This window comes from Sarcophilus harrisii, chromosome 1 (assembly GCF_902635505.1).
Source record: "Sarcophilus harrisii chromosome 1, mSarHar1.11, whole genome shotgun sequence".
NCBI lineage: Eukaryota > Metazoa > Chordata > Mammalia > Dasyuromorphia > Dasyuridae > Sarcophilus > Sarcophilus harrisii.
The window spans coordinates 612,046,374-612,071,288 of NC_045426.1; the positions used below are offsets into that span (position 1 = coordinate 612,046,374).

The window sequence follows — 24,915 nt, forward strand, 5'->3', positions numbered from 1 at the left end:
GTTTGGGCTATGAGCCTGAGATTCTAAATATAGAACTGAGATGGAAGAAGAAGAAAAGGGAAGAGAGCAGGAGGTGAGAGGCCGAGGCAAGGATGCAGCACGATGCAACAGAAATATTATGAGACAAGGAATTGGGAAGCCCAGCCTCCCAAATCCGGCTCACCTTCTTCTTCAGCTCCAGGACCTTGGATATGGTCTTATTCCTGTTCTGAATCTCTCTTCTCTGGACCTCTTTAAGCTCCCAATTAAAGACAATTCTCCCTAACAAAAGCCAGAATCTCCATGTCCCCTACCTGGGGGAACGGCCGCCATGTCTACCCTAAGCATTCCCAGGAAAGGAAATCAAGCCACCTGCCCTACGATTCAACCATTCCCGTGACTTCTCATCCCTCCCTTGGCAGCGACCAATCTTCTTTATGTATCCTCTTTCCCTACTGGAATAAAAGCTTCCCAAAGGCCTCGCATACAGTAAGTATTAAATGAATGCCTTTTCATTCATCTATGTGTGAAACAGGCTTTTGGAGCTAAATGTGGAAACATCCTCCAGCTCTAGGCTTCTCTGACATGATTTATGTTGGGGAATAATGATCTATAGCGTCACCTGGATCAGCATTTTCCAAACCTATATTTGGCCACAGAACACCTTTGGGTTTTAAATATATTGACAAAACTCACAAATGCTGGACCCAAGGACACAGATTATCAGCATTCTAAAGGGTTCGTGAAGGAAGGACAAAAGATGTCGAGATTTTGGAGCAGAAAAGAAGATTGTTTTCATATAAAAAAATATATACTCTGTGCACAATTCGTTTCATTTTAGAGAGAAATGACATTTTCTCAGAGAACCCCTCACAAACTCTGCAAACCAACCAAAAGGGCCTGCTTGCCTATAAATGATGCTCCATCTTTCTGTGTCTCGTGTAACTTGTGAGCATCCTTCCTTATCTCTGCCTTTTGAAAGCAAATTCTCTTCAAGACACGAAGCTCTGCCTGATCTCCCCAGTTTTAAGGCTCCCTCCCCACAACTCTACCCTCAAATACTCTGACACGTGTTGCATTTCTTCATCTGTACATCTGCTGTTCAGAACTTCCAACCTGAGCTGCTTGATGGCAAAAACTATCACAGGGTCCAGTCTGGCCCACAGTAGGCCCTTCCTGAAAGCTTGATGGACTGAATCAATCCTTAGGATATCACAAAGCACCAGCATTCTACAGAATCCCACAAGGGGAGCAATCAGCTAAGCTGTTCCAAACAATGATTAAGCATTAGAAAAGGGCTCTAGATTTAGATCCAGGAGAGATATACTGGTAATAAATAGGACAATCGAATAGAAAACAACTAGAGGCATTCAGGAATAAGAGACACATCTGGCCTACAAAAGATAGTACTGGTAAAAGAGAAATAAATCCTAGGAGTAATAAAAGAAGTATTAGTTAAGAATAAAATAATCTATACTGAGGGTTCTGAAATTTTTTTTTCGCCTATAACATGGTATTCCATTTTGTTGAATTGGGACACTATTCTTAGGATACTTGTATTAGTAAGTCTATGACAATCCAAGGCATACTTTGCAGAACTCATAGCTGAACTTTTGCTAACCACTGATTTAAATGAACCCCAAAATTTCAAACTTAGGGGACTAGGAGGGCATTAATGACATTTAAAGTGCTATACAATCTGACCCCTGTCTATCGTTCTAATCTTCTTAAAAGCTTTCTCTTTCTTCCATATCTTACTTTTCGGTCCTATTGGCCCACAAATATTGGTGCTCCATCTCTGGTCTCCCTGACTTTGTGATAACCATGTCTGGAGAATGTGCCATTTCTCCTTCTCTAACTCCACAATCCCTGGCTTCATTGAAGATTGCTCAAACACCACCCCATCTACCCTGTATTTGTCTTGAATATTCCCATTTATGGACAAGCTCTTTTCTCCATTAGAATAAAAGCTCCTTGAGGGCAAGACCTATATTTCTGCTTTTCTTTATATCCCTAACACTGTGCCTGGAATATAGTAGGTACTAAATAAATGCTTGCTAAAAATAAAATAAAATAAAAATAAATGCTTGCTAATAACAGTGTTGGAGATACTCTCACCAAGAGAAATAGAGTTAGAGGAAGGATCAGTAGAATTAGAGCTTTAGAAGAAGGCATGGTGTTGTAGAAGTGAGATGATGCATTCGGTTTCAGAATTTCCAGGCCTGTGTGTCCTGAACAGAACTAATGAGGGATTTGGCAACTGGAAGATACAACCCATATTAAAAGCCCACTCAACTTCTGGTGTTCCCTGACAGTAAGGGGAATCCCAAGTGTGTAGTTTGAAGTAGTAATCTCCTAACCAAACTATGGTGAAAATCAGCAAGTTATCTCAGTTCTATGATTTGAGATAATTACCCATGGTTTGTGAGGTTTGAGAAAAGCAGGAAGGAATGGAAGGATAAATATACACATACACACATTTTTAACATTTATTTATTTGAGTTTACAGATTTTAAACAATAAAAGTATCTGACAATAAGTATCATGAACCAGTACTTGTCCATAAACCAATAAGCGACAAAGTTATCTAGAAGTCTCATGGATTGAAGTGGGAAGGGAGGAAGGGGGAGAATTACAGATTCATTCTATTTAACTATAAAGGAACAATGAATCTCTTCATCCCCTGTCCTTCATGTACCCAGAATTGCTGAGCTAAGAGCGCTTATTGATGACTCTTTCTAGTAATCCTGCCACCATAGAGGCTTAGTCACCAAAATATTTAATTTGTAGGTTCACTAAGAAACCATATTTCTAAAGTTAAAGTAGTCAATAAAATCACCAAATACAGTGAATGATAATTAAAGAAATAAGTATTTTAATACAGTCATGTTTTAAATGCTTTAACTTATTTAAATGATGGTTAAATAAGCATTTCTAGTTCACATCAAATGGTGTAATAAAGGTTGTGTGTTTACTTATATAAATATTTTATATTAAGACATGTAAAAACTTGCCATAAAGTAATAATAACAGCAGTTACATTTATATAGCACTTTCCAGTTGGCAAAGTGCTTTACAATACAAAATCTCATTTTAATCTCAGGACAAATCTGTGAATTAGATGCTTATTATTATCCCCACTTGTAGACAGACAATTGAACCTTAGGAAATTTAACTGATTTGCTGATAAGCATCTGAAGTAGTATTTGAAACTGGGTTCTTTCTATCTTCAAGTCTAGACTACTTATCCACTTATCTTTTAATTTTCCCTTTTGTCAGTAATAGTTCTTTTATACTTTTCACAATAAATTACATCATTTCATATGAACTTTCATATGAACTTCTTAATGATGCTATAAAGTAGATACAGCAAGAATTCAATGTATAATGGGGAAACTAAGTGATTTTCTATAAGTTTAATGGTTAAGCCATTGATTAAAATACCAGTCTCTTAATTCTTTAGAGTCCAGAGTCCTGTTCATTAAACTGGACTTTTAGGATGATATGACATTTTAATATACTAAACCTTAATATGGCATTAATTTAAGAAAAAGTTCCATCATGTTCTATACATTTGTATACACAACATTTAAATTGTTTCTAATGATGTCCAATCAGTCCAATGAAAACAACAGTTCTGGAACAGCCTGGAAGAAAAATCACTTACCGGAGCTGGGACTGTAGCTTTCCTGCTTTGTTTATAAAATCTTCCCAAACTGGATAGCTCCCCTAAAACAAAACAAAGCCATCACTCATTAATCTTTTGTTAGTCATGATTCAGGGAGCACATAATTGCTAAGCTTCTGGGAGAGGAAAAGAATATATTGTTATCTTACTATTCAACATCACCATTTGATAGAATGTCACATAAGATTGTGAACTACTTGAAAGTAAGGTTTCCAATTTTTTTCATTTATAAAATCGGGGGTTGTATGAGATGAGCACTAAGGTCCCCAAGATTCTTGTGACCCTAATCTCCCAGATGCACTATAATACACATACATGTTCATACTCAGGGCAAGATTTGGTGTCTTAGACACAGATCTGCAGAGTTTTTTTCTACTTGTTTTTCCCAGTCCAGGCCAATTCAGATTTGCAACTGCTGATCTTCTGGTATTAAGAGAGCTTCCAAGGAACTAAGAAGCTAAATGCCTTTCAGGGTCTCACGGTCAATGTGTGTCAGAAGCCAGCTTTCTGTCCATTACCTCATACTGTCTCTCTTACATTAGTAAATATTTAATCAACATGGGTTTAACTGAAAGGCTGGGCAGCTGGGTGGTGCAGTGGTTAGAGCACCCGATCCGGGGTCAGAAAGACCTGAGTTGTGGGACCAGTCACTTAACCTTGTTGCCTCAGTTTCCTCATCTGTCAAATAAGCTAGCAAAGGAAATGGCAAACCACGCCAGTACCTCTGGCAAGAAAATCTCAAATGGGGTCATGAAGAGTAAGACATGACTAAAGTGTCTGAACAATAATAACAAAATCTGAATGTTACGGGCACTCAGAAGCTAAAATGACTGAGCTGACTCATCTAATGTAGATTTAAAGGAAAAGGCTTATAAATTTTATCTCGTATCCAAACATATGTGATATAGTGAAATCATAATTCTAGGCCAGGAAGAAACTGAACCATCAAAATCCAACCTCATTTGACAGAGAGAAATGGGGCCCAGGAAAGGTACGTGACTTGTCCCAAAATCAGACAGACGCAGCATTTGAACCCAAGCCACCCGACTGCTCTTGCCACCGGCCTCCACATCTCACAAATGCTTATGGGCTCCTCATTTCTTTCACTTTGTGGGCAGAAGGAGTAAAGCTAAGATGCACTTGTTACTCATTTATAGATCAAGCTCTAACAGTTCAACTTGAAGGTCAAAATTCAGAGGGCATGGCTGTTTTTAAGCTAGATGGAACAACACTGACTTGTCAGCTTCTGTCTTTAATTAAACAATTCAACAAACATTTACTAGGCACCTCTGATGTGCAGGGCACTGTGTTAGGGAGCTGGAAATTCAGAAGCAAAAGAGAGAGACAGACTGATGGAGATACAAAGAAATAGAGATAGAGAGAAACAAGCCTTTATTAAGTGCTTACTATGTGCTAAAAACTACACTAGCACTTGACAAATATAATCTTATTTGGGCCTCAGGACTAGGAGGCAGCTGCTAATATTATCCCCTTTTTATAGATAATGAAATGGAGGCAGAGATTAAGTGACTTGCACAGTGTACACTGTTAGTAAGTATCAAAGACTAGATTTGAGCTCAGAGCTTCCTGTTTTCTTAACCCAAAGTCCAATGTTAATTAAAATTCTCCTATAAAATATCATTTTAAATCTATTTGGGAAATTGCTACAAAAGGATTAAAAGACAATTATCAGAACCCAGCAGCTCCTCCACGCTTGGACCCCAAAGCTATCCTGAGAAGGGCTTCCTTCCCTGGAAGGGGACCGTGGCTGAAGCAAAAGCAGCGGCTAGATCAAGGCTGGGTACACCTTGACAGACAACTTGTCTATCACCCCCCAAAGGTGAAAGCTGTTGATACTGAATGTGCCGAAATGAAATCAACGTGGATAAAAAACACCAAAGTTCTCTGAGACAGTTCCATCATCTGTCTCCTAGAAAGTCCTCATTTTCATGAAGTCAGACAAAGGCGGGCGGCTCTTGTGAGTGAGGGGCACACCTTCTCCCCACTCAACACCCACTCAGTCAAAAGATCTGCACAGGGGAGACTCAGGATACCTGACAGTCAACCAAAGAACGTCATAGCCACCTCCTGAGTTTTGGCAAGGTATAATTCACCGGGTTCTAAAAACACAATTGCTCAAGTGAGAATATAAGCATTTTCTTTTGGGGGAAGAAGGAAGAAAGGTTTCTACTCCAAACCAAATGTGATTTACTACAAAAACTTCATCAAGGGAGAGAAGTGGGGGAGGAAGGCAGCAGAAGAGTAAAGATAAAGGGATAAGTAGGAGGGGAGAGCACTTTTTATTTTAGTTTTTCATTGTAAAAAGATTTCAGGGAAAGTCAAAGAAGGAACACGTGCATAAGGGACACTATGGCTCTTGGAATATGTTTGTCAAGGAAAAAACACTGTTAGGAATATTGCTGGAAGCCTTCCTTTCCAGTCTTATGGGACATTATGGCCCTTCAAGCCTTTTGGTGGTCCAGCTTAAAATGGTCTTCCTGTTGGCCCTAACACAAGGCGTTCCGTCTTTCATCTCTGTGCTCTGATCCCATGCCTGAAATGCCCTCACTCCTCCCTCATCTATCCTTCCCCTCTTAGGGATGCTTACTTTTCTCTTATGCTCAGGTCCAAGACCATAGGAGGCCCTTCCAAATAAATGATCCTGCCTCCCCCAACACAACTGCTAGTGCCTTCCCTACAAAATTACCTTTATTTATATGTTCTCTATTGTGTATAAACTCGTATATATTTACATTTTTTCTCCGATAAAATGTAAACACATGCAAAAGAAGCAGTTTTTGTTTTTATTTTTTAGTCTCTGTAGTCATACTACATACTATTGACTCGGGTCAATTATAGTGGATATAGTACTGTATAATAAATGTTTCCTAAAAAAAGAAAAGAAAAAAAAAAATACTTGCCAATTGAAGAATGAGCTTAATAAATGTTTGCTAATTGAAACTCTGGAGAAGGCAGAGGCCATGTCTTACCCACATTTTTTTACCTAATAACAAGTATTTCACTATAGGGAGTAGGCGCTAAATATTTAGGAGATGGTGGGGCTAGAAATAAATCCATTTGCAGTATTCTGAAATAGAGTTCCCAGTATCACTGGGGCATCTAGTTAAACAATTATCAGGGATGCTAGATGCAGCCTTGTCTATTTAGGAAAGGGTATGAATTAAGCAATCTACTGATGTTTCTTCTTTAATTTCTACTAACAGCAGTCAACAGAAAAGGTAACTTGATTTGGATGGAACATTAAATGTGATTTTCATATAAAACCTTTTAAAAATCCATGCCTACTCCCCAACTCCCCAGCAGGCATATATGTTCTTGATTTATATTCTCCTTTCAGTGAACTTCCATGGGCGCCCCAGTCTCTAGATCACTTGCCAAAAGAGAGGTTGAGTCAATCTTGGGGGAAATAGATTCCTGTCCTTTGGCCTCATAACTTTGGGCTTGGCAGACTAAGGGGCTCAGTCTGAGTTTTATTTTCCTTGATTTGGGTCTGTCTAGAAAGTTTTGAAACAGACTTCAATTTTCTCTGTTGAACTTCACAATGGGGTTTTCTGTTGAAATCTTTCATAGCCCCGGGATGCATTACTTCTTCCTTCAAAAAAAGTGCAGTAAGGAAAATAGCATTAGAAAGAGGCCTCCAGGAACCAAGTTCAAATCAGAGTGCTTTAGAGCATTTGTATTTAACTCAGCGTCTGGCACATAGTAAGTGCTTGATAGTAACGGCTCTATTTCCCATCTATTTCTTAACTCCCTAACCCCACCTTGCTGAATTGCGTAAAATCCCAAGACAAATTGAGTCTTGAGAGGCAAGAACAGGAGTCTGCCTTCAACCCCAGCTGCCAGGCAGAGGAGATGCTCCCTGCTGGTATTTCTTACACGTCTAGCAGCCAGCGCTGTGATCTCCCAGGGGGCTGAACCTCAGGTCAAGAAGGAAGGAAGATGCCCAGAAAGTCAGTTCAGTTCCCTGCTCAGACCTTAGGATTCTGAAGTCAGGTCCTGGCCCTGTAACATTCCTAGGTCCACAGGAACCTGGACAGCCTCTAAAAGTTCTGGGCACTCCCCAGAGCTCTAACACAGATAAAAGCAGGAGCTCTGCCCCGAGTCATTCAAAAGAAAAACCTGAACCTTAAAGTTAGAGGCTCTAAAGAGGACCCAAAAGACATTTAAAAGAATTTATTTATATGAGCATTTAGAGATCCCTGTGAGGTACGTAAATTTAGGGATGTGAAATAACAGAGGTCATCAATAACCCCCTCCCTCCCCCTGTCTTTCTATAGATGAGAAAATGGAAGCCCTGAAAAGTAAATAGTGCCCACCGTCACAGCACTAGCAAGTAGCACAGCCAGAATCCAAAGTCGGCTCCGGACTACAAATCCAGCTTTCTTTCAACTACTATTTTAGTCATTGCTGTTATTCAGTCACTTCAGTCATGTCTGATTCTCCCTGACACCATTTTGGGATTTTCTTGGCAGAAACTAGACTGGTTTGCCATTTCCTTCTCCTGCTCATTTTACAGATGAGCAAACTGAGGCAAACACGATTAAGTGACTTGCCCAGTCACATAGCTAGTAAGTGACTGAGGCTGGATTTGAATTCGGGAAGATGCGTATTCCTGACTCCAGGTGCAACACTCATCTATCCACTGAGCCACCTAAGCTGCCCCTTGGATTATTATTATAGTCTATTTTAATTACAATATACTACTACTACTATATTATTATGATACTATTATTATTTTTGAGGAAATGGGAACTCAGAAAGGAACACATTTTTCATAGATTGTTAAGGATTGAGGAAACAAATAAGAACCTCCATCTTTCTATTGCAAATCCCACATTCTTTCCATTTATATCATACTTCCTTTCTTCAAGCTAGCTTGGTGAGAGATTGCCCAGAATGAGGCAATCTTTCACTGCTACAGAACACAGGTTTCCTAATCAAGGGCTTCCTAAACAAATATATCAGAACCTCCTGGTAAATCATTGCCATTATCATATCACATTTATATAACACTTTACCACTGGCAAAGTGCCGCTATGTGTATTGTCTAACTCAAGCTCTGTGCTATCACCATTTTTACAGATGAGGAAAACTAGGACCTCACTCCTATGGACCAGCCAGCTCTCTAATCCTTCCCTGGGGAGCTGTTTCCCCTCTCACCACCTCACCAAGATTTCCAGGAGAAATAATAGCCAAGAACGACATTTTCCCCTTCTTCCTCCTCCCCCTTCCAGCCACCCGAGGGGTCACCACCTGCATATCACCCTCATCCCTGGCTCCTCCATCTCTCAGTCCCCACGTGCGGGCGGTGGTTTCCATCTTGTAGCACCTCCCCACCAGAACAGGCCCTTGTGGCCCCACATCCGGACTATTCCAAGTTGGGTCCCCACCCCAGGTCTCCCCCACTCTGATGCACCCCCTCCCTCCCATTCAGCTGCCAAACTGAGCTGCTGAAAGCACCAGCTGGAGCTCCCCACCTCACCACCTCCTTATTCAAAGTCTATTTGCCCAAAAGACTATTTTAGGGAGAACTCACACAAGGCCACGATGACAGAGAGGGAGGAGGTGATACAAGGGCTCTCTGAGGAACTCTGCACTTGACTGCGTGACATGGGAGATGCCGGCGCAGGACTGTCCAACCTGGCGTGCCCACGTCAAAGAAGGGAGGCACTGTGCTCTGGGATCAAAGCAGTAGCTCGAAATCCACCCCAGTGTCACAGGAGCCATTTGTGCCTGACTTGAGGTACATCCTTCCGACCCCGTAGGGGCCTGATCAGCGCACCCTGACCCGACATGGGGGTGACACTCTGACCCTCCGTGAGAACGGAGGACAACAACCAGTGCCCACAATCAACTATAAAACCGTCTTTTGGCTTTCAAAGCCCCACATTTTACTCCCGTGCCCCTGCCACATGATCTGTTAGAGTCCTTGAACACAACACTCCATTGCTGAGCATTTTCACAGGCCCTCCCTCCTTACCTCTGCCTCCTACCTCCTTGGCTTCCTCTTAATCTTACCTTCAACAAGGACTCTCAGACTTTCTTAATCTTAGGAATGCTTTCCCTCTGAAATTACTCCAAATTTATCTTGTGTGTGCATTTAATTAATCAATTAATTAATATGTTTATATGTAGATGTGTGTATGTATCTGTGTATATGCATTTATATATGTGTATATATTTAATTTATTAATGTATTTATATGTATATGTGTACATATATTTATATATGTATATGGGAGTATATATTTAAATAGATGTATCTGTGTAGGTATATTTTATAGATGTATATGTACATATATGTGCATTTTATATATATATATGTATCTGTGTGTATATTTTATATGTGTGTACATACATATATGTGTGTGTATACAGAGAGATTTGTTTGCACAGTCTCCTTCATTAGGCTGTGAGCTCTTGATATGAGGAACGGCCTTTTGCCTTTCTTTGTATTCCCCTTCCCTTAGTGTTTGAGATTTTGGCATACAGTAGGTGCTCACTAAATGCTAGCGGACTCAACTATTAGTATTTAAGGGTTCAAAGAATGAAAAGAAGTATCTCCTTACAAAAGAGCTGGTGACCCCCCACCCTAATCTACTCCCTCCACGTTTACACTCTCTGAATGCTTTCATAAGAGAGTGGGAAGGATTGCCATCGGGTCTCCAAAGGGTCTATCACCACCTTGTCACTGACTTGCTGTACAATTCTGGGGGGGGAAATTGCAATCAGCTAGTGACTGAATCTCCCCACCCTGTCTTTTAGCATAAAAAACAGCTTGTGAAAGACTTCTGAAATCCTGAAATGAAAGGAATGATGTAATCCCACCTATCATTAGTAGCATTCCTAGTCTGTCATTCTCCCACCATAACCCATTAATTAGACTTGTCCATCAATGGGATACTGACCTTAGAAGCAATCTCCAAATAAAGGAGGATTTAGTAAACAAAATGTGCTTTAGTCTCTCCTACCTTCAAACACTCTTCAATTTACGACTCTTCACAACTTACTCTTTTTTTCACAACTTATTCTTAAAGGAAAAAAAAAATGAATTAACACTGATTCAGTAGACAAAGTACCAACCCTAGAAATAGGAAGACCTGAATTCAAATCTGCTTCAGATGCTCATTAGTTATGTAACTCTGGGCAAATCACTTAACCCTGTGTGTCTCAGTTCCTCTTCTGTATAATGAGCTGGAGAAGAAAATGGCAACCTCTCCAGTATCTTTGCCAAGAAAACCCCAAATGAAGTCACAAAGAGTCAGGATTAATCAACAAAACAACAGCAGCATTGATAAAATTATTTAATGTCTACAAAGTGCTTTACAAATGCAATCCCATTTAATCCTAATAGCCCTGGGAAATAGGTGCTATTAGTATCCATGTTTACAGATGAGAAAATAGAGGTAGAAAAAGGTAATAAATAGACTCACAAAGCCAGCAAGTCTTCAAGACTCAAATCTCTTTCCTCTTAATTATCTTCTATTTATCTTGCATATAGCCTGTTATAAATATATATATATATATATATATATATATATATATAAATATTCCCTACTCCCATAGATAATAGGGACCTATGACTGCTTTCTGAATAATGTGATCAGACATAGGTATTAGAAAGAACATTTTGGCTATGTGAAGGATGAAAGGAAGAGCCTGGATACCAGGAAGTTGGTGAGGAGACTGTCCTCACAAGATTCTATACTTATATATATATATATATATATGTGTGTGTGTGTATAAATATATATATATGTGTGTGTATAAATATATATATGTGTATAAATAAATATATATGTGTGTGTATAAATAAATATATATATGTATTGCATACTGTATCCCCAATTAGATTGTAAGCTCCTAAAGAGCAGGAGCTTTGTTTTGCCTCTTTGTAAACCTAGAACTCAGCACAGTGCTTGCCCTGAGGAAAGTTCTTAATAAATATTTACTGACTGACTGACTGAGTGATCTTCCTAATTCCAAGTCACCTGGTAGCCTATAATCTTATCGCTTTTCTCTAACATGATTAGTCTTCATGCTCAATTCAGCAATGAATTTACAAGGTGAAATACATGAAAAAGAAGGGAGATGCTTTAATACTTTGTTTAAAGTCTAGAAAAACAAACCGCAGCACGGATTCCAAGGCCTTCTCCAATCTGATGTAAAGCCCGGTCAGTTTTCCCCCAAATAGGTAGAGGTTCCTCTTCTGCGTGTTAACAGACAAAACTGGCAGGCCAGGTTTCCAAGGCGGAGCAACAGCAGCAGGATAACCGACTTCTCCCATCTCGTTCCCAAACAGGGCCCGGGGAGCCCACCTCCTTTGAAGAACACGTTCCATTCCTCAAATCCGCCCCCAATTTCAAATGTCAAAGTCTTCCTGGCTTCTCTCTTTGGTTTCTCGGACGTGGACCTGGATTCACCATTACAACTCCCTGTGACCATCGGTACAAACTCCTTCGTTAACAAACCCATTTTGGCCACAGCTCCTGACATGAATACGGCATTCCTGGCCTGACCCGGGATGACCCACGATTCTCATCAGTTCCAAGAAATGAAGCAGGTGGGCAATTCCAGGTGACAGAGGAAAAATCAGGTCAGTCTAGTTTAACCCCTGAGAGAGTGAGAGCCTTCCAAGCTGCACAACCCATCAGTCATGCAGCTGTCAAGCAACCGAAAGCCTGGCATTCAAGGCTTCTCCAAACCTCATTTAAGTGTGTGTGTGTACACATATGTATATGTATATATAAACACACACAATATATATATATATATATATATTGTGTGTGTACACATATGTATATGTATATATAAACACACACAATATATATATATATATATATACACACACACATATATATACACACATACATATACACTTTTTTTTAAGATGGAGCTAAGAAAAAGACTAAACCTTCAGGAACTGCCTCAATTAACATTTAATCACCTACATTTGTTTATACCTTTACATAACCCTCATGAGATAGATCAACTAGGACAGAGTTTCTCAAACCACTTCATACATAACATTCTAAAAGTTCACAAGTAGAGTTGGGGGGGAGGTATGAAGAGGAGAAATAAAGAGAAAGAGGGAAGAAGAGAGGAAGGAAGGAGAGCAGGGAAAGGCAACAGCAGGAGGAAGGGGAGAAGAAAAGGGGGAGAAAGGGGAGGGAAAGAAGGGACGGCGGTAGAAAGGGAGTAGAAAAGGGAGGAAAAGAGGTAGAAAGAGGGAGAAAGTGAGAGGGAAGGGGAGAGACAGACAGGGAAGAAAAAAAATTTCTTGTTTATGTTGTTTAAAGAAACAGCATGATTAGAGCCGGTCTTAATCAAGGAAATCTGAGTTCATGAACAACAATTATTATGCTAGCTAATAATCTTTACGGAAAGAACCCAGAAGCAAGGAAATCTGGGTTCTAGTTCCAGTTCTTCAAACTTAAGACAAAAAACTTGATCTCTCAGGCTTCAGTATTCTTAGACAAAAGCAAAATAAAAGCCACCCATAATTGCACTAAATCTCAAAAGTCCTTTCCAACTATAATATTCCTCAATTCCAAATTCAGCTACTTACTGTCAGAAAACACTGAATTGTTTTTTTTTTAACCACTGCAGAAAAGAAATCATATGGAAAAGAGAGAAATAGTGCAATAATCCCCATAAAATTCCACCACCACCCCCCCAACCTCACTGTCCTATTATTTTCTTAATTTAGTGTTATTTCAAGATACCCTACTCTTCTTCCTTACCCTTTTTCCTTGTGATACAGTAGAAAGCAGGCTGGGTATGGGATCAGAGGACCTGAATTTGAATAACATCATGGTATCATGGAAAGAGCCTTGGACTAGAGTTGGGAAATTTTAATCCTAGCTCTAATCATTGCTGGATGACAAAATGGTTTCCCTCTCCCAACCTCAGTTTCTTTACCTATAAAATTAAAAGGTTGCTAGATGACCTGAGATTTTTTTCCAGCTCTCCATCTATATTTCCATTATCCTTCTTCTCCACTCCTCCCCATAGCACCATGGACCAATGGCCACAGTGTTCTTATTGTTCTCATTTTATTGCCAGTTGTTTAACATGTATCATTAAACCTTTACTGCTTAATCAAGACCCTATATTTTTCTTTTAATATAATAAGCCTTTAAACTCACTAGATCTTTTTAACCTAATTCCTACCAATGTTCTCACTCTGTCTGGCACTACCCAAGCCATTCCATTCCCAGCATCCCTCTCTCTTTCTGGAGACAGTTATTTTTAAATGATTTCACAACTGAGGGCTCAGAAGAAATCCCACTATGCATATATTTTAAAACGCTCAGATTTCATCAATCTTCCCCCATTCCAAAGTTTAGGACCCCCCTAGCCTAGTTTTACTTAATCCTGCCTCATAAACTCTGAGAGAGGGGAAGAATGAAGGGAGGGGGATATCTCAAAATAATAATAAAGTAGGAAAATATTAGGAAAATGTTTGAGGGATAGAAGTTTATCAGGATTAACACACTTGTCGGTGGCCTATGAGTTACTTTGTCAGCTACAGTAAAAATCAACAGCATACCTTCTGACTTGTAAGTATGACAATTAAGAATCCACAGAATGCTTAATCTTAGATGTTCTGAGCCATTTGGACGTATAAATACATCATAACTTCACATGGCACCTTCTAACCAAGGAAATCCAAGTACTAAACTACTATAAAAATGCTATCTGCATTCAGAGAAAGAACTGATAAATAGAAGTACATACAGATTATTTTAGACAAACATCTATATATTCTTTTTTTTTTTTTTAAATTTAATAGCCTTTTATTTACAGGATATATACATGGGTAACTTTACAGCATTAACAATTGCCAAACCTCTTGTTCCAATTTTTCACCTCTTACCCCCCCACCCCCTCCCCTAAATGGCAGGATGACCAGTAGATGCAAACATCTATATATTCTTAATGGTAGCCATCTCTAAGGCAGTGGAGAAGGAAGAGAAGGAAAAAAAAAGGGATGAAAGGAAAAAAATGAAATTTACACGAAAACTTTATTGTATATTTTAAAGAACCAGAAAGTTTTGTATTTTCATATACACAATTATCTTTTTTTATTATGTTGTTATGTTACTATGCTATGGAAATGTTTATTTTATTCCCTAAAGTAAAAATTAAATTTTTTTAAAAAGTATTAAATTATCACACAATTGGAAATGACCTTGGTGACCATCTAATCCAATCCCTATTTAAACAAGATTACCCCCATTCAATTTAGTAGTTAACATTTATATACTGCTTTACAGTTTGCAAAGCAATACATAGAGATATCTAATTAGATATCAATGTATAATATACATATATATTTTTATATATCCATACACATTATCTTATTTGATTCTCACAAGTTTGAGGTAGGTACTATAATATTATCTTTATCTCACAGAAGGAAAATAAATCTAAGGATGGGTGGGATCCAGTTACTTTGCCCAGGATCACACAGCTAATAACGGTCTGAGGCAAGATTTCTAACTCTTGAACCCAGAGCTGTTACCCACTGGGCCATCTAGCTGTCTCATTTGTCCATCCCACCTTTGCTTGATGACCTGCATTGGGAGGGAAGTGTATGTACTTCTCAAGGTAGCCTCTTCTACTTTGGGACAACTTTGTTATTAATGATTTTCACCCTATAGGAAAGCTAAATTTGCCTCTTTGCAATTTTTACCTGTTACCACAAAGGCATGATATGGTAGAAGAGAAGGACAAGAGATAGACTACTCCACTGGCATACAAACGATGTCAAGAGATCTAAATGAAAGCCTCTAAATAGTGGGTAGACTCTTGGAGAATCTATAGGAGACTGGACGAGGGCTGCCCAAAATGAATAGAAATGGCAATTTCTAGAGGAAGGTACCTAAATCCCTCCTCACCCCAATGCTCCTGTTTAATCAAAGCAATATAAGGGATAACCATTGTTTTTCAAGTAATTCAATTAAATAAACATTTAGTAAGGCACCTTACACCAGGGGATAGGGATATAAACCTTAAAAAGACATTCCTTACCCCTGAAGAATTTACAGTAGGGGTCAGGGAGGAAGAGGGCTGGAGGTAGGATAGGTAAACAACGTGTAAACTATGAAATCATATAATAGGGTCAAGGATAGCTTCGAAATAATCAAGTAAAAGGTGGGGAGGAAGAAAATGTACACACACAAAGGAAGAAAGGAAAGGACAGTGATTAATTATTCTACATCCTGAGAAAATGACATAAGAACAAAGAGGTTTAAATTAAAATGGAAATATCTATGTTTAACTTTAAAGACTACCTCAACTGTCAAGATGATAACAGAAAAATGGTTTTCTGAAGGAGACAGCTTAGAAAAAAGGCTACCACCTGGTCAGGATGGTTTATTTATTTACCTGTCTTTAGGTAGAATGATCAGAGGAAGCATCATTTTTTTTTTTTTGGAGAAATCTTTCTTGATGTCTACAGCGGGAAGACCCCCACATACAAACATACCCCACAACACAGGTACAGGTACATAGGCCCATACAGAAAAACTTTAGGGATAAAGGATAACAGGATTACAGATTTAGATTGAAAGGGACCTCAGAGATCACTGAGTCCACCCCCTTCATTTTACAGATGAAGCAGCAAAGTCCCCCATGAGGTAAGCTGGGTCCTCCGAGCCAAATCACCACTTTTCCAGCTGTACCACAATATTATAGGCTCATTTCCTCCTCCACAGTGCTCCTGTTTCTTCTCTGCTGAATCATTTCCCTATGTGCCTTCAGAACGACTCACGATTAACCTCTTCCATTTTAAAGATCAGGCCATCCTGGCTCCAGGAACATCTGCTACTCAATTTTTCCATTTGCCCCCAAACTGGGCCTAAATGCAAAAGTATGGCTTGTTTTTGTTTAGAACTCGCAGTACATAAAAAGCTCATCTATGTAATTCCATCTGATCCGCAGAATAATCCATTCAAGATAATATGAAAGCTAACATTTCTGTAACTCTGATAAGGTTTGCAAAGCACTTTAAAAATATATTTTCATTTTATCCTTGCAGTAGTCTTAGGAGATAGGGGCTACTGTTATCTCCTTTTTTTTTTTTTTTTTTTTTTTTTTTAAACAATGAAGAAACTGAGGCAAGTTGAGAATCACACAGAAGGAAGGAAAGAAGAAAGAGAAATAGGAAGGGAGTAAAGGAGAGAGGGAGAGAGGAAGGGAGGGAAGAAGAGAGGGAAGGAAGAAGGGAAAGAGGAAGGAGGGAGGGAGGGAGAGAGGGAAGAGGAAAGGAGTGAGGGAGGAAAGAAGGGAGGGAGGGAGGAAGGAAGGAAGGGAGGGAGGGAGGAAGGAAGGGAGGGAGGGAGGGAGGGAAGAAAGGAGGGAGGAAGAAGAAAGGAGAGCTGTGGTATTGATACTTGCCACGTTCTATTAGGTTCAGCAAAACTACGCAATTCTCCCAGGTCCCAGAACTAGGAAATTCTTGTTAGACCTCACAACTCAAATCCTTTTGCTCCAGATTTGAACTTCTTTCCACCACACCAGACATATACATCTACACAAACACTTGTAAGGCTATCATGTATAAGTTCCAGTCACATATTTGCATGCACATTTTTGAGCCTCTCCAGCACTCCCTATTAAGTTGTAAATTCCTCACTTTATCTTTAAAATCTCCTTTGAACAAGCATTTTTAAACACCAGGCACTGAGAATGCATGAAATGTCAGTCTTTGCTCTCAGGAAGCTCCCACTCTAACCCCCTTCCCTGCTTCCTTTCAACTCAAGCCAGCCCTTTCCCTTGTTCCACAACCGGGCCCCTTGCACTCTCATGGACCATACACGTTTTGCTGTTTTCTGTCACGTCCGACACTAACCCGATTTGGCTTCGGTGGCCAGGATGCTGCAGCGGTTTGCACCCCCTTCTCCAGCTCATTTTACACCAGGAGAACAGGGTCTCCCAGCTGTGTGTCTGAGACTAGATTCAAACTCAGAAGAGTCTTCCCGATTCCTAACCCTACGCTCTAGGCCCGGGGCTGTCCAGGGAGATCAGACCTACAGCCTTGCCTGGGCTAGCCCTCACCTTGCACACATCATCCCGTTTTATGTCTTCTGAGGGATGTAACACGTTTAATCTCAGTGGCACAACGCAGAGGGGCATTCCGTTCTTCCAATTTACTTGAAGAGTTTCATATATAATGGCCTTCAGGCGTATACATGACCTGACTATCCCTTGAATAATACCTGATCCTAGCAGTGGATTCAAAAGTCACTAAAATACTCAGCCTTCCATACTCCCCCAAAATGGTCTTCACAGTAATGACATTAGTAATCTGCTTATTTTTATTTAGTAATATTAGAATCCTTGGTGATTTCAATCAACCAACAAATAAACGTTTATTAAGTGCCTATTATGTGCCAGAAATTTTTTTTAAATTGCGCAAAACTTTATGATATAATAAAAAGAACAGCAAATTGCACGTAATTGATTTGTAAGTTAATGTGTACAATTTTTTTTTTTTTTTTTTTTGCATCCTGCTATGTTATGGAAATACTTCTGTTTTATTTCTTAAGTTCAGGATAAAATAAAATTTTTAAAAATTTAAAAAGACCTATTAAATAGCTCATACTCCCAAGAATCCTTACTCTTGAAGCTTTTTTATGATTTGAGGTAGTCCTTAGTCTCTAGTAATATCATTTTGGTTATTTCATATTCAATTTAACAAATACTTATTATATCACCTCCTATGGGAGCATAATACCTTATATAGTAGGTAACTTAATAAGTGCTCACTAGGAATGCAGAGGTAAAAATAACAAGATCCCTGGCTTCTAGCAGCTTATATTTTATTAAAAGGAGTATGACAGCTATGCTGATAAATACATTACAAGGTGAGAAATACCAAGGAAGAAATCCAAGTGCTCAAGAAATATTTGGAGGTAGAGAAAACTTTTCAAAGGGGAACCAGGAAGAGGTGGCAGCTGAGCCTTGAGGGAAGATAAAGACGCTGATGAATAGAGAGGGAGTGCATTCCAGGCCTGAGAAATAGCCAACAAAATGCAGGTGAATAAGAGTTAGTTTATTGAATTGAGGGAGCAGCTAATAATCTAATTAACTGGAAAGGAGAATTTACAGAAAGAAATGTCAACTAAAGCAAGAAAGGTAAATAGGAGCCAGATGCTAGAGGGCCTTAGATGCTAAAAATATCCCGTCTTTGATCATCCAGTCCTAAAAGCCAGCCCTCTTCATATCCCATCCAATTGGATGGCCACCCTCACTTATTGTCAAAGAGAATCATATCCTGCTCTACCCTAGGACTAACCCAAAGTTAATTCAATGTTTAGTAAACAGACACTTTAAAACAATGAATACTCATTGAAATAAATTCAAAGACTTCCTTAATGACCTCTGCTCAGTTATATTAAACAAGGCTGGCCAAAACAAGTAGAGGCTTGAATACATAATTCAGATGTACAAAAGAAATCATCTAAGATATTTCTATTATTCCTACAACCAAAATCTCCCAGGTATCCCAATTCACTCTCCCCCAATGTGAGGGACTGTATCTCCACTACCTTTCTTCCTCTATCTTACAAGACCAGTTTGAGAAGTGGGAGCCATATTTTTCAATCAAATATTTGGAGATCCCTGTCACTCTTCCTAATTTCCTTACTCAATGAGATGCACAGAACTTAAATGTGCACACTTATAATTTACTGACTTTTGTATATAGCTCTTTGACAGTTTAAAAAATGTAAATTTCACTTGAGTTTCACAATAACCCAATGGGGTTGATGCTATAGGTATTATCCCCATTTTATAAGTAATAGAACTGATTTGCCCAGAGTCACAAAGGCAGAATTTGAATAAGGCCTTTTTGAACCCAACTCTAAATTTGAAAGAGACTGAGAAGCAAAGGTATACTATGAGTAAAATATAGTTAAAATATAATATAAATTAAAATATAGCAATAGTATAAAAGTATGGTATAAATAAAATAAAAATAGCACAGAAAAAAAGTATGCCCCCAAATGTACCTACTATTCTTATCAGTGTAATTAGAAGAAAAATACAGAAATAAAAAATGCTAATGACTATAAGTTGTCCAGATTTATTAAGCAGCTATTATGTAAAAGGCCCTACTATAATTTTTGGGAGCTAAAAGATGAGAGACATGTTTCCAGATGGCATTTACAAGCTGTGTAACTCTAGACAGAAGCAGAACAAATGAGTGTCAAGAAAACCTAGAGAGGATAGTTATCCAGAACGGGGCCATCAACAGTTTGCACAAAACCTTTTAAATTTAATGTAATCAAATTTATCCATTTTGCATTGCATAATGTTCCTTAATCCTCTCCTTTTTCCACAATAAATTTAATGTAATCAAATTTATCCATTTTGCATTTGCATAATGTTCCTTAATCCTCCTTTTTCCACAAATCTGAGAGGTAGACTATCCCTTGGTTTTCCTAATTTGCTCATAATATCACCTTTTATGTCTAAATTATGTACCTATTTCAAGCTTATCTTGGTATAGGGTATTAGATGTTGGTCAATGTCTCGTTTCTACCATGCTATTTTCAGTTAACAGTTTCAAAGAAGAGTCTATTAGATTTGGCAATTGAGATAAATGGAAATTTTGGGAGTGCAGGTTCAGATGAATGATGAGGTCAGAAGCCAGCTTGCTGAGGCTTTCAAAGGAAGTAAGAGGAGGGAATTAGAGGTACCTTCAGAATTTGTGACCAAAGAAGAACTGGTACTCATTATTGAACACCAAATAGATAATTTTGATTATATTAATAAGTTGAAAAGTTTTTGTACCAACAAAACTAATGCAGACAAGATTAGAAGGGAAGCAATAAATTGGGAAAATATTTTTACATTTAAGGATTCTGATAAAGTCCTCATTTCTAAAATATATAGAGAACTGACTCAAATTTATAAGAATTCAAGCCATTCTTCATTTGATAAAATGATCAAAGGATACGAACAGACAATTTTCAGATGAAGAAATTAAAACCATTTCTAGTCATAGAAGTATTTTCATTTCAACAAGGACTTTTAGATGAGAAGAGAATGAGATAAAATAGCTGGAAGGGATGGCAATATCAAGGAGGGGTAAATTTAAGAGTAGTGGAGAAATGAGAGTATGTGCAAACAGCAGGGAAGGAGCCAGTACACAAAGAGTTAGTAAGGGGAACAAAAAAGATATGACCATGGGGACAATTTTCTAGAAAACATGGGAGGGGCGCAACATGGTGTTGACAAAGAGAAGGACCCATTTTCAAGTCACACCGGAGTGAAGGAGGAGATAGTGGGAGAAGATGCCTGAATTACATGAGAGGAGGAGGAGGGAAGAAGAGGGAGTTCTTGGCAAATAGCCTCAATTTTTTTTGTAAAGTGAAGACAGGACTAATTTTTTCTCTGCCTACCTCACATAATTGTTTTAAGCCAAGTACTTTTAACAGCCTCAGAAATATTTAAATTTGATTTATTTTTTAATTTTATTGTATTATTATCTTTACTACTACTCATATAGGAATCCTTTTTATTAAATCTTTTTAATTTCAAAACATATGCATGGATAATTTTCAGCATTCACCCTTGTAAAATTTTGTGTTCCAAATTTTTTCTCTCCCTTCCCTCCATTCCCCTATTTGGCAAGTAATTCAATATATCTTAAACATGTGCAATTCTTCTATAGTATAGGAATCTTACCACTAAAGATCTCATAATTGAGGCACAGTGAAGAGGTCATAACATAATCCTATCTCTGGCCCCAATTGCCTCCCAGATCCTGAATAAGGCACTTGTATCTCTAGACCTCAGTTTATCTATAAAATGGGGAGGAGGTGTGCAGTTGAAGTAGATGGCCTCAGAGGTTCTTTTTCTAACTCTAGAATTATGATAAGGAGAAGTAAGATACACATTCAAATGACAATAATAAAAGGTCAAATAAAATGTACTCTAAGAGAGAGCTCCAAACAAAGTTAAATGGGAGGCCCAAAGAGAAAAACATCCTTTCTCATTTAGAGAAGGGATGAGGGTAGAAAGGAAGATTTTTTTTTTGTAAAAGACAAACTATCTGACCTAGATTTGGGCAGATGGGATCTCAGCCAACTAAACTGCAGGTCTTCTAGGCAAGGAAAGTAAAGTAAGCCAACCTAAAAAATGCCAACCATATTTAGATAACAAAAAATTATCCAGGCTTGGTGGGAATATATGGATAAGTGTGAGAAAGGAAGCCACAGCAGATAATATTGTTGAAAGATAAATTGGTTCTAGAATACAGAGGGCCTTGAATGTCAAATTAATGCAATGAAGAGTCACTGAAGGGACAAACATGATCAATAATTTATCTTTAACAAACTAAATTAGGTAAAAATCCTGAATAGGGTAGTAGGCCCAAGAATGTCAAAGAGGAGACAAGATCATTATATGTTTAAAAGAAATAGTAGATCTGTTGTTTCAAGTGCAATCATCTTTATGGAAATGCTTTATTCCACAAATTAAAACTAAAATAAATTGTGAGAGAAAGAGATAGGAGGAAGAAAGAGAAGGGTAGTCATTCAGTGAAATAGAGCCTTTGTCCTTAAAAACCACTTCTTCCATGGAAAGCATTAAAACAAATTTATCAATGCGTTATTACATCATCACATCCACTTCCTCTTTACAGACAGAAATAGAGTTTGCAAATAGAGAAAAGCAGATGCAAATAAACCCTGGCTACAGGTAAATGTTGCACTGAGCCCAGGGAAAATATATTCAGCTGGGAAAACTTCTAACTTTTGTATTTCCCAATTTCTACACTACAAGCTCTAAAAATAAAGCTACCTTATTCGGGGAGAGGGCTATTTTAGTTGTGTCAATGACTTTTTTTTTTTAAATTTTATTTTGAAATCTGCATTTTCTCCTTCCTATCTCCCCCTCCCCCAATCCCAACACTGTGAAAGGAAGAAACACAAATCTCCTTTTATATCATGTGTCATCAAGCAAAACAAATTCCTCCAATTGGTCATGTCCAAAAGAATAAAAAAAGTCACAGTCTACATTCAGGGTTCAGGAGAAGGGGAGCATGTCACATCATGAGTCCTCTGAAATCATGTCTTCTGGTTACCATATTAATCAGAATTTCTATGTCTTTCAAAGTTGTCTTTACAATATTTTAATTGCAATGGTAACAAAAAGCAAGATTAGTAACTAAACAGCACTATGCTCATGGAATCTAGCTAGAACCTAAAGAAGCTGGTGTGGTCTAAGAGAAGGGCTGGTGGTAAACTAAGAATAAGGGTCTATCTCATCCACTGACCAGAGACAGGCTCTGGCTTCCTCTTCCTCTCCAGATTACTGAGGTCCTCCTCCGGGTAGAAAGAAAAGACCAGGACAAAGAATGCAATTTTGTTCCAACTCCTCAACCCCCAGTTGTTTGATAAAAGTGATTCTAATTTACCTAATACTTGTTTAAGTGCTTTCCAAATTCAGAGACAGAAAGGCACTCAATTGATTTTTCACTCACCAAGAGAATAGGGAGAGAAGGGGGTGGAAAAACACTTAGAAAATCTAACTAAGAATGCAGAAGCAAGTTTCAATGCAGGAAGAATTTTTTTGGGGGGGGGGCGGGGGGGACAATGTCATCTCAGAACATAGGTCTCTAATAGACCTTACTCAGCTTCAATCATAAGGGTTCTATGTCCAAATGAAATTTTAAAGTTTTTTTTTTTACATGTTCTAAATCTGACACATAAATACAAAGATAGAGTTCAAGGTAAGGCAACTGGTTCTCTTTGAAGTCCTGTGAACTTTGGGTGAACTTACTTAATTCACATAATTAGAAAGAAGAGAGAGAAAAGCAAGCTATTAGAGCCACAATGGGTACCAAATGTATGCATCAGCAATATTTGGACTGCTTATGTCAAAAAAAAAAAATCCTCTTCCCTAAAATAGAGGAAAGGTGCTTCTGTTTATTCTCTCTACAACTTCAGAGAAATGTGGAAAAGGACCATGAGTGGGAGAAAACGGAGGCCTTTTCACCAGGTGACTGAGATCAGAGAATCATCTCCAACTCTCTGCTATTACCTGATCCTCCTCTCCTCCCCTCTCCCCAAAACCATACAAGACTCTTCCCTGCCTCTGAGAATTCCCTAAGTGCACAACCGGCCTGAACCTGGGAGGCATCCTGTCCTCTTCCCTTCCCCCACACATTCAATTACATCCTGTCAAACTGATCACTATCTGTCCCATGCTATCTATTCCTGCTGCAACTAAGGCAGCTCAGGCTTTCATTCCCTTCCAGAGAAGCTTTTGGTTAAAGCTTCCTCCCTCCGTTCCCTCCTGCACCCGGCGACCTTCCTCAAGTCTCAGCTCCTAATTAGAATTCTCTGTTGTTTTCACTCTCTCCATCATGTAAAGACACCGTATCAGTTTGCCATTTCCTTTCTCAGCTCCTTTGACAGATGTGGAAATTGAGGCAAACAGAATCGCACAGCTAAGAAGTACCTGAGACCTCATCTGAACTCCAGCACTCCATCCACTGCACTATTACCCACACCAAGTAGAAACTCCTAATCCCAGTATCATCATGACCTTTAGAGCCTTCTTCTCCAAGACTTCCAGCCAAACTGGGCTTTTCCATCCTGTTTTCATCCTACCCTGTTCTTAATCTGAGAACACAGATTCAAAGCTGGAAGGGGCTTCCTGTGGGTATTCTCTTTAATTTAACAGATGAGGAAACTGAGACATAGGAAAGGTAAATAAATTGTCCAAGATCACATGGGATGAAGCGCACATGCTGTATGTATAACACACCCAGATTTTTCAACTCCAAATCCAAGATTCTTTCCACTTGACCAATCTGCCTTATCAATCAAACAAATGGATTCCTTAATGCCCAACCACGTATTTACCATGTGGTCTCTACATCAGCAGAGACAAATTAGTTATTTAATATGTTCTTACCAGAATTATAGTCTGCCAGCCTGAGTTAAACTGCTTAACTCTTCAATAATCTCCCATTAGAAAAAGTTAAATAACTCCTTTTTGACATCCCTATTACTAGGAAGGAGCTATTATAGCAAGAAGATATGTGTTTTGAGTCCCAGCTCTACCACTGATTGGCTGTGCACTGTAGACTGTACACTTTAGTCAAGTAATTAAGTCTCTCTGAGCTTTTGTCTACTCATCTGTAAAATGGGGGTAATAATTCTTGACTATCTGCACATCACTGATTTGTTGTGAAGCTCAAATAAGA

The 24,915-nt window shown here is 38.7% G+C and overlaps 1 protein-coding gene across 9 annotated transcripts in view; it reads right to left on the minus strand.

Annotated features, from left to right (window-relative positions):
• MTSS1 (MTSS I-BAR domain containing 1) overlaps positions 1-24,915 on the minus strand; it is a 212,363-nt gene that overhangs the window by 177,842 nt on the left and 9,606 nt on the right. For all 9 annotated transcript variants that reach the window (XM_031947179.1, XM_031947175.1, XM_031947180.1 and 6 more), the window contains exon 2: positions 3,647-3,708. In XM_031947179.1, coding sequence (XP_031803039.1) covers positions 3,647-3,708 — 62 coding nt within the window. The remainder of the gene's footprint in view (positions 1-3,646; positions 3,709-24,915) is intronic.